Source organism: Limulus polyphemus, unplaced genomic scaffold (genome assembly GCF_000517525.1).
Source record: "Limulus polyphemus unplaced genomic scaffold, Limulus_polyphemus-2.1.2 Scaffold1336, whole genome shotgun sequence".
Lineage (NCBI taxonomy): Eukaryota > Metazoa > Arthropoda > Merostomata > Xiphosura > Limulidae > Limulus > Limulus polyphemus.
This window is the reverse complement of record NW_013666946.1, coordinates 230,940-246,411: the sequence shown is the minus strand read 5'-3', so window position 1 is coordinate 246,411 and position 15,472 is coordinate 230,940. Positions and strand designations below refer to the sequence as shown.

The window sequence follows — 15,472 nt, the reverse complement described above, 5'->3', positions numbered from 1 at the left end:
TATATATACACACACAAAAATTTATAATTATCTGGAGATTATAAAGATTTCACATGTGAAATTTGAAAATGTTCTAATGCATTAAAGTATTTTTAATCTTAAAATCAAAATTGTTTTGCATGTTGGATAGTCAACATTTTGAAAGAAAAAAGTTTATGAGAAAATCTTTAATTAAAAAATCTTAATACTTAATTTAAAAACCTGATATTTTATGTACAAATCCCTTGTATTGTGTACCAATAACCTGCAAAATTTTGTAAAGATGTGTATACATTATGAAAAATCATAGTTTAATTACTCTCATAGATACTTTTGTGGTCACGGGCTGGGTAGAATCCACCCAGCCCGTAATGGAAGGGTTAAGGAGATAAATCCTTTTCACTGATTCATCTGATCACTATTTCTCACTTCTATGACCGATCAGATTTCGATCCTTTGATATGTCCATGAAAGTGTTGTTGGCCACACTAATGCCTTTGGAGATGCTAGACAATGCCTTTATTTGGATTATTCAGTTTCCCAGGACTTAATCCTGGTTGCATTGATGAGGTGTGAAAGAAATTGATCCATATCACTTATTCTGTGTTCTCTTTGAAAGCAGGAAATATTTTGCAAGTCACGTTTAGTCAGATTCATCACATTTCTATGTCCTTAATGGCCCATTTGAATTGCCCTCTGGAGGACTCTGTGTGGACTAGTATGTGGACCTCCCCCAATACTTTTATCTTACATTACTTGCATGATCTGGTAGTACCTTCATCCAAAGGTTTTTGACTACCTTATATAGCTCTCTTAACCACTTCTTCTAGATTATACAGAGGGGTGAGTGTTTTCATTGCTACCTTTCAGGATCCCTTACCTAGTTTTTACAGGACCCCACTCTATGACAAGTGTTGCCCAGGCAGGTGTGCTTTTATCAAACCAATTCTGCACTAGCAACCACTAATTCAATGTACTTTATCAAGGTTGCAACAAGCTCTGTAGAAATAAGGTTTTCCATAAGACCATCTAGAGGCTGACCGGGTGGTATTACTGTACAATGCTGGACTGCCACTCATGGACTACCATGAGTGAAGCATTAGCAGATCCTGCCCTCCCTGCCGGTCATTAGATTGAATAAATTGGGGTCGGTATGCTTTTAAAAATTTAGGGTTTACCTATTGCACTGTTCCTCAGGGCTCCCCAATACACAATACCCCCCAGTTTCTACTAGTGAAGCTAGGGAGTCCTTAGCACATTTGGTTTCCAGTCACTGAGGTGGTGGACAGAGGCTTTTCCTTCAAAGTATTAGAGTGAATTCCTTCACTTTTGGAGAAGAGGGCAAAGTTGGGGGCCCTCCTAACCAGATCCCTGGATGTTTCTTCCCAGATGTTGGTAGCAGAGGCACCAGTCTATTTTGGAGCCTACTCGTAATACTGGCTCAGATTTGATGCTTGGTTATCCGGTTAGGTTGAACATGGCCCTTGTTTTTATCAATATTGGTTCAGTACATTGTTCATGGAAGAGGGCCATTGTGTCCTCATAATTCCAAAAGCAGAGTGGTCCTATCTTGGGTCCTTGGTTGGGTACAGTTTGTTCCACATCCTCCCCATAATTTCGGGGGCCCAAAATGCATCACTCTATAGCTACAGGTTTGAATCCACTCATAAATGTGTGTATATATCTTGCAGTCCAATTGCCCTAGCCACCAACATGGGATATAGGGACCATGGTATTATAATTCCAACCCCAAGCAGTGGACCCTCGGCTATCGGGCTGGGGCCTGGCTAGTAGTGATGATGACTCGTAAAGTTCCATCCGCAGTACATGAATTAAGTTCTGTGTTAAGAGCATCCCTGTTCTGAATGTAGGATAGTTTCCCCATCCCTAGGGTGCCAATCTTCTTTTGACACACCTGTCATAGTCTAAGCAAGCACTTTCTGTGTGAATAATGCCCTCACCTTCTCAGTGTGGAATTCTAGCTATAAGTGGGAGAAGAGGTATGTATGTATGTATTGGAAGTTAACATTTTCCTAAATTGAAAATATAATTCCAATAATACTTATCTCCTTTCACACTCTCTCACCCTTCTTCTCACCAAGAGCCAGTGTTAAGAGACTGCATATTGAGTCAGTCTCAAAAAAGTGACAACACTACCTGAAAGTAGTGCTTATATATATATATTACCAAGATAGACCACCTATTGACATAGGTGGAGAGTGTTAAGAGACAAATATCGCTGAGGGCAATTAAGTGTGGTATAAAAGACTGGAGCAAGTGAGAAAAAAAATAAGATCATTAACATTCCATTTGAAATTTGTTAATGTGAATTTTACAACAAGTAAATCATTCAGATTGACATAAATTAGAACTAACTTTTCCAAAGTATGTCAATCTGAATGGTTTACTTTGTTAATGTAAAATTCACAAAAGTCAACATTTTCTTAAATGAAAAATGTATTTCCAATAATACTCACAGCTATTACTCTACTGCCAAGGTTTCTTCCTTTGCCCATCTAAGCACTATAGAACATTTTAAAATTTGTATTTAAAAATACTTAAAATAGTTTGCTGAGATCTGCTTGCATCTGTAATCTCTTCTGCAGTTATTGTAACTTTGTGAGTAGTGGTAAGATGAGTTTGCATATTTGTAGTGTTACTGCTATATTTTTATTCTTGTTTGCTGATGTTGAGTTGGGTACTAAGAGAAAATCCCAGGGGTTGCACCACAAGATACAAATCCTTCGTATACAGACTGGCTGCCTTGCAGGATGTAGATGAGGGTTCCTTTACTGAATTACCGTGTACTATCCTGTTAATTTCCCATCTTTTGTTTTTTGTAGCTACACTTTAAGGGACTTGTTTTTCAGTACTCTAATTCCCTCTTATTGTTGATGAAACCTTCCATGGTTGTTGCTTGTTGTTGATGATCTCAATATCCTGCCAGTAGAGTTGTTCTATATATGATAAATAAAATACCCATGTGAGTTTATCACCTTCCTTGTTTAGCCTGGCACATACATCCAGGTGATGGTCTTATCTTGCATTTGGATTGCTTTGTGCTCTCCTTCAAGAGACCAAATGTCCTTAATTTTATGGAGTGCTATCTGTGAGTTAGTTGTAAATATTATGTTGGTGAAACTGTCTATTTGTGGTTTGTTGCTTCCAGCTCCAGTCCTTGTACTGCTTGTTGGAAGCTTCATTGCTACACCTGCCTTATCCAGAGTGTTATTGCTTCACAAAGCAATGAGTGCCCAACCATCTTCTTCACTGTCTTTGGTGCAGGAATAATCTGTGACTATGATGACAGGAGATTGTCCACCATGATCTTTCACTAGGTGTTGACAGGCTTCTTATGCTTCACCTTCAGCCTAAAACTTTACATTTTCTATTTAGGCTGGTATACACAGCTCCCAGTGACATCAGATGTTTACTTCACATGGGAAATCTGGGTGGTGATGGTGACAAATTATCTAAATAATGGCTGTATAGTCCACCCATTACTGCCTTTTAAGGTGCGTTTTAGGAAATCCCCTTCATGGCTGGTATCTGTGGAGCTACAATGTCCTACTTGAAAAAAGCATTGTGTCAGTGATGGAATACAACATCTTTACACTACAAGCTCTAGTGGAAAATTTTGTTTGTTAGTGCTGTTGGTGTTGTATTATGCTGCTGAGGCCCATAAGGTGTAAGAAAGCTTTAATGGAGATAGCTGAATTACATCCCATGACTAATCTTAAACAGGTATTCTATACTCTTCAGTGTTATCCAACTGTGTAGTTGTAGTGCTTATACTTATCATTGGTAGTGCATAATCCAAGATAGAATGGGTAACACTTTGGTAGAGCACAAACAAATGTGTTCTTCAGTTTTGTTTTCTGTTGCAATTTCAATGCATTGATGTCTTTGGTATCTCTGGTTAATATGGTTGGTGAAGTTGAGTTGCCTATCAAAACTTATCCCTGGGTACTGCATTGTTTCTTCAAGAGGGATAGCAGTGTTTGCAAAGGATGGTGATAGTTTGTCCTCATCAGCATGTTTGTTTTTGAATATGTAGACCATAGCTTTGGTTTTGGCAGGATTGATAGCCATTTGATCGTCCTTCTAAGGGTTGGTTGCATCTTAATTTTGATTTCAACTTTGGTCTCACTCTTTTGTATACACCAGAATGTTGTCAGCAGATGTTAACACACAGCAATTGGTTGACATGTCAAGTCAGGCTAGATAATGGTGTAATTGTTGAAGAGGACAGACAAAAATGGTGATCCTTAAGGCATGCCATTGTTGATAGGAATCCAATTTGATTCCCATATCCTATGCTTCATGATGCATCTTTCGAAAGTTAATGTGTTTACAACTCATCTTACACGTGTTACACAGATGATAATTCTTATCATTTTGTCAAGAAGAATGGGTGGCTGGACTGTGTCGTATTCTAAGGAATTTTCCAGATCTATTTCTGACAAGGTGTTTTTACAAGCTTCAAAGCCTTACCATGTAGGTTTATCTTCCACTGCAATATCCACCTACTGGTGATAATATTAGTAGTATTTCATTCTGATATGCAAGCCTTCTAGCCATGTTCTTCTCTTGGATCTTGCCAATGATGTTTTGTAGAACAATCATTAAATGGCATTGAGATGAGAATGAACCTTAATGGATTTGAATAAGGATTTGGTAGAGGTATGTTGATATTTCAATGCTAACATTAACAAGTTGGCTTCAGTAAGACAAAGGTGAATATTCTTACAACATTTAGACCATGAACTCCATCTTTAGATGCATATGTGGCCATATGTATTTTACCCAAGTTCTAGGTGGTTCCATACATATATATATGTATACTTGTAGCTTAAATAGGAACTTGAGCCTTTCCTGCATGTCACCATGGTCGTATTGGTTAATGTATCTGAGAATTAAGGCCTAGCCTTGTTTGCCATCTGTACAGAATGGGGTATCACCATCGAAAGTGATTGATGTCACCATGTTTCCAGTTCCTGCATGAGCCATAAGCTTGTGGTAGTACCAGAATGAAAACTTGTGAGATTAGCCTCACTGCATAGTTCATTCCATTTTGTGTCACATGCTTTGGAAACTGAGCACTTGTAGAGAGCACAAGCTCTATTTCGTGCAATTCTTTGGCAGTGGTAAAAAATACCCATAAAAACTGCAAAACTGAAAATTTGTATGTATCTCCCCATGGATCCAATAATCTTCCATACCAAGTTTGATGAAGATCCATTTACATGGGGTGAAGTAGTGGTAAAAAACGAAAGTATGGTCATAAAAACTGAAAATTTGTATGTACCCCCACATGAACCTTATGAACCTCTATACCAATTTTGGTAAAGATCCATCCATACCATGAGAAGTAGTTACATGGACAGACAACATTTATATAGATAGATAAAAGTAGAATATTTGTTTGTAGAATATTTTCTGAAAGACTAAAAACTGTAGAGTGTACAGCTCTAGTATTAAAACCCGAAAATGTACAAAAGTATTAAAATTTGGGTATTGAACATTATTATATAAGTATGTCTTTAGTGAACTTCAATAGATCAAAGGTCTTTACAGGAACATGAAAACTACAAGTTTAGAACATTCTAATTATTTAAATATGTCATTTAACATAGAATCATGCAAATACTGTTTGGTTTCTGTCTCATAAAATTTTTATCATGACAACTTAATCCTAGTTTTAGAATAATTTGGCTAGTAGAAGACTTTGTAATATTTTGATGTTACTTAAAGTGTTTTATGATGACTTGAGTAATGCTTAACTTCATACATCAAGATCAGTTTGTAAATAAATATGATATTGAAGAAGTCTTGTCTGGGTTTATGATGATGAAAATAGTGCTCTTATCACCATAGTGTTATTTATTTTAAGCACTAAAATGAAGTTATGTGAATTATGATTTTTGTTTTCCATTTTTTTAATATTAAACCTATCTTTCTAACTCTTAACTTTCTCTGTTCTAAGAAATTCTACAATTAATACATTTACTATAAATGTTATAACAGTAACAGATTTGTTTTTAAGTACTGTAGTTTATGTTATTGCACTTAAATATAGTTTTATTAAATTTCTAACTTCTTTCCAGCCTTTAATAGAAAAATTAAAATTAATTTGCTGAGAACAGCTATTGCAGTATTTGTATTAATTAGGCATAGTAGTTTAATTTTGGCAGTTACAATATATTGTGTCTATTTCTTCATGTTTGTGTAACAACTTGTAATTCTGACATCTAAAACCATATAATTCCATTATTTTCTCTTTCTGTGAACTATAGATACTTGATTGTGAGTAGAGAAAAATAATTAATTGGTTAAAATTTTTGTTTTATTTTACCTTGTTGGACAGGGCCAAAATTGAAGGGCCAAGCTCCTAAGGTTTTGACACATACTATTGGATCTTTTGACAATAGTACTTTGGCAGCAGTTTGTTTGTGTGTTCTGTTTATCACATTTTTATCTCATCTTTAGAAAGATGTTATTACGCTTTGAGTACACAATTGTTACCTATCAACTTTGGTTAATACAGAATATACTTCTGTTCTGCATGCAAGCAGTAGATAATTATGAATGACTTTAATCATGTACTTTATTCTCTTATTGTAGGCAAGTGATTCCTATCTGCAAATGGCAATAGGTAACTCTCCTTGGCCTATTGGTGTTACTATGGTTGGTATTCATGCTCGAACTGGCCGAGAAAAGATTTTTGCCCAGAACATAGCCCGTATCCTTTGTAAATTTACCATTATAGCATTAAGCTGTAAAACTAATGTAGATAACTATGAGCTTTGTATGCATGTTTACAATGCAATATACTTTTTATATAATTGTAGCTAATGTTAATTTGGGCTTATAGTATTTCTTTGTAAAACACATAATATACATGTATATAACTTTTAGTAATAGTTTATAATGTTACACTGCAAAACATATATTATTAGAGTGTGAAATATTTAGCATGTAAATGTGGTTGCATGTAGTATTCTTTTTGAACCTCACCAATCAAATAAATAAGAGTGGATCTGGCAAACTAAATAAAAATAAAGTCTCTAAATCTGTTTGTATATGTGCTAACTAAAATAATGAAATTAAAATACAGCCACATTCATTCAGATGTCAACAAATCTATATACTACTAAAACTCTGAGATTGTTTCTTTGCTTGTCTATAATTAAGTACAGCAAAAACGTTGCACAATAGCACCATATTTGTAATGAAATGAGAATAGAAACAGAATAAAACAAGTTTCGTTACAATCGGACCACAGATTACCGAGTTAACGCCGTTTTTCGGGTCACTTTTATGAAAATTTCTAGCATAAGTAATTTTACATCACATTACCGTTTGCACTCTTTACGAAACTTCTTCGTTCAAATCTATTTCCCCGTCAATGTTCCCAAGAATTTCTCAATAATGCAACTTGGTTATGGTAGGTAATTCGAAGAAAAAATAAAGTATTACTGTTTCTTATTTGGAGAAGGTTTAAGAGGAAAGACCACAACATAATGAACTAATTCATCACAATACCTGAAAACTCTGACCTCACTTTTTTGAAAAATGAAATGGTCTTTCCTTTTACTCCCGATCAACAATCAAATATCGTTTCTTCAGTTATGAATAACACAAATGGATTGAAATATGTATTTAAATTATCTCAAATAAACCTTCATTTCGGTGCAATATTGAAATTAGTTCGAATTCTTCATAACCTCTGAAATGTGGGTGACCCAACGGGTCATGGGTTGGATAGTTTAACACTAGAAATGGCTGAGAATCCAATTTCAAGCTTACTTAATTTTTCCATGGTATTTTTCTGAATTATGTAGTACTCAATTAAATGTTTCTTTAACCTGGCTTTCTCACATACTGAAGAACAACTAGAAAGCCATTAGAATGAAAAGCTATAGGTTTTGCTTTGTTCTTTAGATAATTGTACCAAAATAGGCCAGTCAAGTAATTTTTACTGCATTAAATACTTTTGCATCTAATCAATAACAATAAAAGAACAGCTTTGTATATAGAAAATCATATTACTAATACATTTGTAAATGCATGTGTGCTACTTATTACAAACAGTAAAATTTGGAAAATTTGATGGATCATAATATATTCACATATTGCACTGTAATAATTCTCCAATAAAATAGCCTAGCTTCTAAGTTTTTAAATGCATTAATGATGAAGCTGACTAATAAAAGCATCTATTACTTGATGCCTTTATAGCAAAGAAAACAAATGATGTTGTGTACAATGAAATAGACTGGGATGAAACTAACTTCCAAGGGTGAAATTGATCCTAGGACCCTTGTATTGTTCAAGCATCAGTGCAGTTGTCACTAAAATATTACACATATGGTGATAATTTAGTGTTTCTTGTCATTATTTTAAGAGGTAGGAGTTTAAATGTCTGCTGAAAAAACATAAAAACAGAGTAAAAGAAATAGGTGATAGTCCTGAATGTAATTTTAATTTCAATAATACAAAACAAAGGATGGGAAAATGAAAATTGAAGAAAATAGACTGACAAAGAGTCAATTTTTAGTCAAAGATCTTCTTTACCAAATAAATGAAACATCATCTTACTTAAAAGTGATTAGTAAAATTAGTACAAAAAGTATAAAACATATAAAATTAAATGTAAATGAAGTAGACAAGGTATCTGCCATTATTTTCTTTATTCTACATTCACTTCTTTTTTTGTCCATTTTTATTTTGTATGTTTAGCCTTATATGTATGTGTTGACTTTTGGGAACTTTCAGCTTTCAAGTATCTAAGTTTTCAAATTAAAGTTTGCATCTTCAATGCTTTCAATGACCCAGTACTATATACTTCTCTGTATAGTAAAACATAGTTGGGAAAGGGTAGTAAAAGTAGATGATTATACTATAGTACATTGATTTTTATTATTTTTGTACAAATTGGTAGGACCTTTCTATGCTTCTACTGTTTAAGATGTAGTAGAAATATATGTATTTTATTTGCAGTCAAACAATTTGACATTCCTTTATAGAAAATATTTATTATTTGTCACTACGTAATAACGAGTCATACTTGTAACTGATATATGTGAAAATTTCTGTTCTTATAAAATCAATCATATTTAAAATTGTGACAAATATTTGAAATAATTTGCCATTTTTTCAGTGTATATAGGTTTTCTTAAACATTAGGAACTTTCTTTTCTCTCACCCTGTGAAAAATTTTACACCTTTCATTCTGTAATGAGTTTTGTTTACAAAGTTATTGGTAAAGTAAGGAAAATCACAAAAATATATCTGATGGATGATTTTAGAATTTTCTTTTCTTTAATCCATAACCTCAGATGTACTGAATGATGAGACTCAAAGAAAATTCATACAGGTATGTTATATCATGTAACACAACATCTGGAATTACCAGAGCCATCTTATTTAGATTTTTAGTGATTTTTGATAATAGTTTGATGTATTATTAATTGGAAGAATATAGAATTAGAAATTGTTTACAGTATTTTTTTCTCATTCAAGCATAAATGTCTACTTCAACTTGTGGTCATATAATTCAAAGTTGAAGTTTTCTACATAAATAATGTTTGATGTCTATGTAATGAGCTGCATATGTTATAATTTTTTTTTCTAATTTTAAGTGATGATATTACTTTGCAAACTTACTTAATTGGTAACCACAACTGGCTGTTGCTGTTGTTTTCTAAAGTTAATTATGAAAGTCATGACAGTGCTATTATTTATGCAGCCAAAATTGTAACTGATCTCATTGGTTTCATTTTCTTTTCTTTTTTGTAGGCTCTGAAAAGACTGATGACCCAGTGTCAGAGATTTTATCCCACAGATCCATCTCGCTCGGTTGAATACAATGCTTAGAAAAACAAAAAATTTATATACTTGTATCATGTACTTTAAATACATCCAAGTAGGATCTTATTACTACCACAAATTGTAAAAATTACAATAAAAATTAAATATCTTGTAAAATCTTCTACATTTTTAGAGAAATGTAACTTACACTCACTATGCCGAGATTTTAAGTGTAAAATCCAAGTATGAATGGGTTGAGCTGAGTCGAGTACTAAGTAATAGTCCCAAAGATTTTGCCAACAGACATTGATTTCTCTTGTGGAAGTTGGTGCCTTGCAGAAGGTAAAAGAGAGTTTGTTTATTGGTGTTACCATTGGCCTCTGACTGTAAACTGTCTTATTGATTCCCCCATCTTTTGGTTTTCCTGGCTGCATGATGTAGTACTTTGTTTTCCAGCAGTTTCATTCCCTCTGAATGTTGATGAAGACCATCCTTGAGTATTATTTTTGCTTTATTAATGCAGATGAGGTTCATCTCCTATTTGACATAGGGGTACATTTTTCGAACTTATTAGTTTCTTCTCTCCTGCATAGTCTGGCATCTTAGTCCAAATGATGGTATTGCTATGCAGTTGCTTTGCTTTGTGCCAATCAGATGAGGGAGGACCAATCATTCTGCATTTTACCCAGTACAGTCTACAAGTCAGTTATTGGTGGCACTGTCTATTTGCATTTTTTTTGCTCTCAGCAATCCAGAGGAGAACTAGCTTTATGGCTTCTAACTTCATTCTTAAGCTGCTTTTGGAAAACTTGAATGGCCTAACAACCTTATGTTGAATGTTGTTGCTCTGAGAGACAACAGATGCCTGACCGGCTCTCATGTTATTTATAGTGTAGGAACTATTTGTGATGAAGATCCACCATGGCTTTCAAATAGATGTTGAAATACTTTTTCTGCCTTACCCTCTACCCATTCTATACATTTTTTGTCTAGACTGATTTCCAAACAGATTCCTAAGGTGTCAGATGTTTATTTCACAGGCTGAGATCTGGTGGTGACCAATTATCTCATTGGTGACTGTATATCACCTGTCCAGTTATGACTGTCTCCTCTCCTGAGGTGTCTTTAAAGCAATTTTCTGCTTGATTGGTGTTTGTAGGGTCATTTTGAAGCTGGAATATCTTAAGTAAAAAAGGCAGTGGCTTGATGATTGAATACAAGGTATTTAAACTGCAAGGCCCTAGTGAAGAACTTTGTAAATATTGTTGTAGATCCGCGATGTTGCTAAAACTTGTTAGGCGTAATAGTCCTTGATGTTTGTGTGTATGTATATATATCCAATAGCCATTCTTAAACAGATGTTTTGTATCTTTTCAATCTTGCCTAGCTGCTTAGCATTCATACTGATCATTGGTAGTGCATAATTCAAGATAAAATGGATGATACTTTGGTGTTTTTCAGCTCTGTTTCTTGTTGTAACTTCCAATGTATTGATGCCTTTAGTAGCTCCAGTTATTATAGTGTTATGTTAATGTGACTAATTAAATTGAGTTGTCTATGAAAGGTTAACTCCAAGTATTTCAATGTTTCTTCCAGAGGGATGGTGATAGTTCATCCTTCAGTATGTACACTGTTGAAAGTGTAGAACAAGTCTGTGTCAGATTGGATTACCATTCCTTTTATAGCACCATTTGCTTACTTTATTATGAGATGGTTGCATCTTGTTTTCAGTTTCAGCTTTACTAGAGCCTCTGTTGACACCAACAATTAGGACACAGCATTCTGTCAGGCTATCAAGATGAGCTAGATCCATGGTGTAGATTTTGAAGAGTAATTAATGCAGTTCTAGTGTATCATACATGCTACACTGGTGCCTATTATGTGCACTATTTCAGTAAGAATAGGTCACTATAATGTATTGTAAGAATACTTTACTTATGCCAATAAATGAATACATGGTAACATTGTATATATGACTAAACTAAATACATGAAACATAGTACTTATAGATATAACTTGGGGTTAGTAACAGTGTAGTTAATGTATGAGTAATCATGTGATAAATTAGTACACATTATTAGAACTATAAACAAAAAACTCAACTATTCGTATCTTGTTATAAACAATTGAGATTTTAACTTAACTTAACTACAGGGACATACATACTAATGTTAAGTGGAATAACACCAAGAGGATTAGTTCTAAAGAAAAAGTAGGAAAATAATGAATATTTTTGGACTAATAAAAGAGGGTCTATAACCAAAATATTAAAACCTATCACAATAGAAATTTTCTCAAAAGGATTAACACTTTACTAACTAATGCCAGAAGAAATTACTCAGGAAGGACCATTAAGATATTTTCAGTTTATTTCTTGTACATAAAGGTATGAGTAGTAATCATAATTCCTTCATTTTTCCTTCAAATAAATGTTTTCATACCAATAATCCTGTTGCTTTACTTTTGGTTTTATTTTCTACCAAGAATAATTGAGATACTTCATATATAATGTAACTGATTCCATTGATAATATTGAAGTTTACTGTAATATGATTTTAGATACAATTCATCAAGCTGCTTCTTGTGGAATCATTTTGTACATTCTAAACTACTGGAAACTCACCCCTGAAATATATAATATTATCAAATAACATTGCTACTTGCAATGACTTTTTTTCCATTGAGAACCAATTCGTCAAGTTTAAATTGTATGTTTCAACTGTAAAAACACCTAACTTGTCTTCACTTCATATGCTAATGAAAATTTTGTAGCCTTTGTCACAGTTTCATTTTTCTGGTGGTAACAGGCTTTTCTATCTGTAAAATAATCAAGGAAAAAGTCTCTTTTGATCATTTATATTTTTCAGGAAACCATAAAAAAATCCAAGTTTAAATCTTTAGTGCATGACTCCTCTGTGGTTAATTATGAAAGAGTTTCTAACATGGAATGTGATAAGGCATGCTTTTTAACAGGTTATTTTAAGAATTTTATTAATCCTAGCAATGAATGGTTTTATAAAATTCAGCTAAATATGATCTCCGTTTTTCTATGGTATGCTAGCTTCTTCCAACTTTAATCATAAAAAATGTAAACAATATCTGAATATGAAATTAAATTAACTTAAAATCTTTTAAAAATTATTCCCTTGGAGCTAATAGTATTTACATTTTACTTCTTAAAAGAAACCTCTGACCTTAACATTCTCATTTCTCTTCATTATGTTTTCTTGGAAACACCTTAAGATATAGTTATTTACAAAACTAAAAAGAAAAAAATAACCATACAGATAACTAATAGACAACCCAATTATCTGAATAAAAAAATCCTCTCTAATTCCTTGTTGTTTTAGGGAAATAGTTTGTTCCAGAAGAAAGACCTCAGATAATCTAATCAGTTTAGTGAAAGCTTTTTAAATGGTTTTAAATTTAATCATGCTGTTGTTGCTGTTTTTCTGAATACAAGGAATCTTTTGGTTTCTCGAATATAGTGGTTTACATTAAAAGCTATTTCAATTGAATATTTATGATTCAGTACTCAATGGATCTTTCGTGATCTGCTGAAATCAGAATCAACAATGCTTTATGTGATCTTTCATTATTCATGCAGGAGTTCCTTAGTTAATATATAGTGTGCAGTACATTTCTGTTTACATTTTTGTCAATGACAATCCCTTTTCTACATATACATGCAACACAATATGCTTATAACATTACCACCTGGAAGATGTCACAAAACTTATTCACTGCTGTAGATGAGTTCAAACAACTTTTAAAGTAAATTATGAATTGGTAATCAAAATGGTGGGTCATTTTAATTCCTTCAGAATACAGTCTGTCATCCTTAACAGTAGAGATCATTGTTAGTTTTTTAAATATTTTTATATTCTCCCTACATTGTGACTCCCACTGACATGAAATTATTAATTTTTGTTTGTTTTTTTTTGCATGGGTAGGGTAGTTGTCTTGTGTAACTCGAACCAAAAGAAGTATCTCCAATCATATTAATCCTAGGAGGTGAATTTAATGGTAGTTTGAAACATCATCACACTGCTGCAAAGCTGTGCAAAGAGTGCCTTGATAACTTCAGCTTTTTTGATAATCAAAAGAGAATAAGTAAACATTTCTTAAAGGCAAGAAAGCCTATTTCTTTTTGTATTGAATACAACTAATCCCTAACTAGAAAAATCCTAGAAATGCCACTGCAGTGCCTAAACCAAGATTGGAGACAACATTCATCATTTTGTGAATGACGGTGCAAAGATAAAGCCGTTGATATGCCTCTCCACTAGTGCTAATGTTAATATTTCAATGTTTATTATGGATGTGGTTTGTGATATGCATGTTCCTCATCCCTCCATATTGTGTATGTCAGGGGACTTGCCATTTTTCTGGGAATACAGCTAGATCTAGCAGGTGTTATCAGATTAAAGACAATAAACATACTTCGCACATGCAATCACTTAGCATCATGTATCACCAATATAAAGGTGTAACAAACGTAAATCATGCACCCTATTGCTCAGCAACATAATATTAGGCCTAAATTTGAGTTTCTATTAATAATAGTATTATTTTCCAATATTTTGCGAAGATCTGACACAACTAAAATGTACTCTAGCAGATTTTCTTCCGCATAATCAGAATAATCGATCATCTGAAAAACAAAACGAATCTAGTTTTTCGAATGTCTAAGTAGCCTACAGACAAGTCATGTTGAAATGAAGCGCCAGGCTAGTTTAACAAGTTATCTTCCTGGAGTGTCTAGGTCACTTAGAAATTTGATTATTTTCAACTTGGCCTGTATGTATAAGATTAAATGACTTTAGTTTGCAACACCAAGATTTCTGAATACATGTGGATTTGTTTGGCTAATAAATCAACGATCATAGACTAGTAGACCCTACACAACTGTACATACAGTTATGTTTATGGGTTTAGACCCTTAATGTTTACTGAATGGCAAATTTTATGGTGTTCATACAAACTTGTTAATTTGATTTTAAATCATTTTTTTGATCGGAATGTGTAAACAACAAATGTAGGTTTGCTGAGGAACCTCGTGACAATAGGGATATTAAAGCTGGGCATAACTGAACTTGTGATTCAGATAAAACTTTCCAAGAATCACCCCTATAAGAGCCCATCAGTGGTATAGCGGTATGTCTGCGAACTTCCAACGTTAGAAACTTGGTTTGGATACCCCTGATGGACAGAGCACAGATACCCCATTGTGTTGCTTTGTGCTTAACTTCAAAAAACAACACCCTATAAGATCAGTGACATGTATTTTGCAACAGAAAGTGTAATTCAAATGTTAATCACAGAACGACATGTGCCGCCCTCACAAATGTCTTTACCACAATGATACTTTGGTACAAAGAACAAACAAGCTTATCGTCTACAAAAATATTTTTTCTCAGAATATTCACGGCTACATTGTGTTTTTCTTAACGGTAATATTCTATGCTATCTTCGTCACAACCCTTCAGTGAAAACCTATTCCTAAAAACCATGACAGTTGAGAAAGCATTTGTCCACACTGTATTTAGTTACTGGAATAGCCAAGGAGCTTGCTTCAGAAGTCACCAGGACAGTGTGTCATATAAGTTTGTAATGAGCTTGCCTGGTTGTACTGCAGTGAATAAACTGGTGGTGGTAGAAGCATGTAAGAGTAAAACAG

General features: G+C 33.6%; 1 protein-coding gene across 1 annotated transcript in view; it reads left to right on the top strand.

The window, feature by feature from the left end:
* Positions 1-12,239, top strand: part of LOC106463152 (pre-mRNA-splicing factor 18-like) — a 68,970-nt gene extending 56,731 nt beyond the window's left edge. Inside the window, exons 6-8 of the mRNA XM_013923147.2 lie at positions 6,604-6,721; positions 9,321-9,358; positions 9,781-12,239. Coding sequence (XP_013778601.1) covers positions 6,604-6,721; positions 9,321-9,358; positions 9,781-9,858 — 234 coding nt within the window. The 3' untranslated portion in view covers positions 9,859-12,239. The remainder of the gene's footprint in view (positions 1-6,603; positions 6,722-9,320; positions 9,359-9,780) is intronic.
* Positions 12,240-15,472: the final 3,233 nt, after the last annotated feature.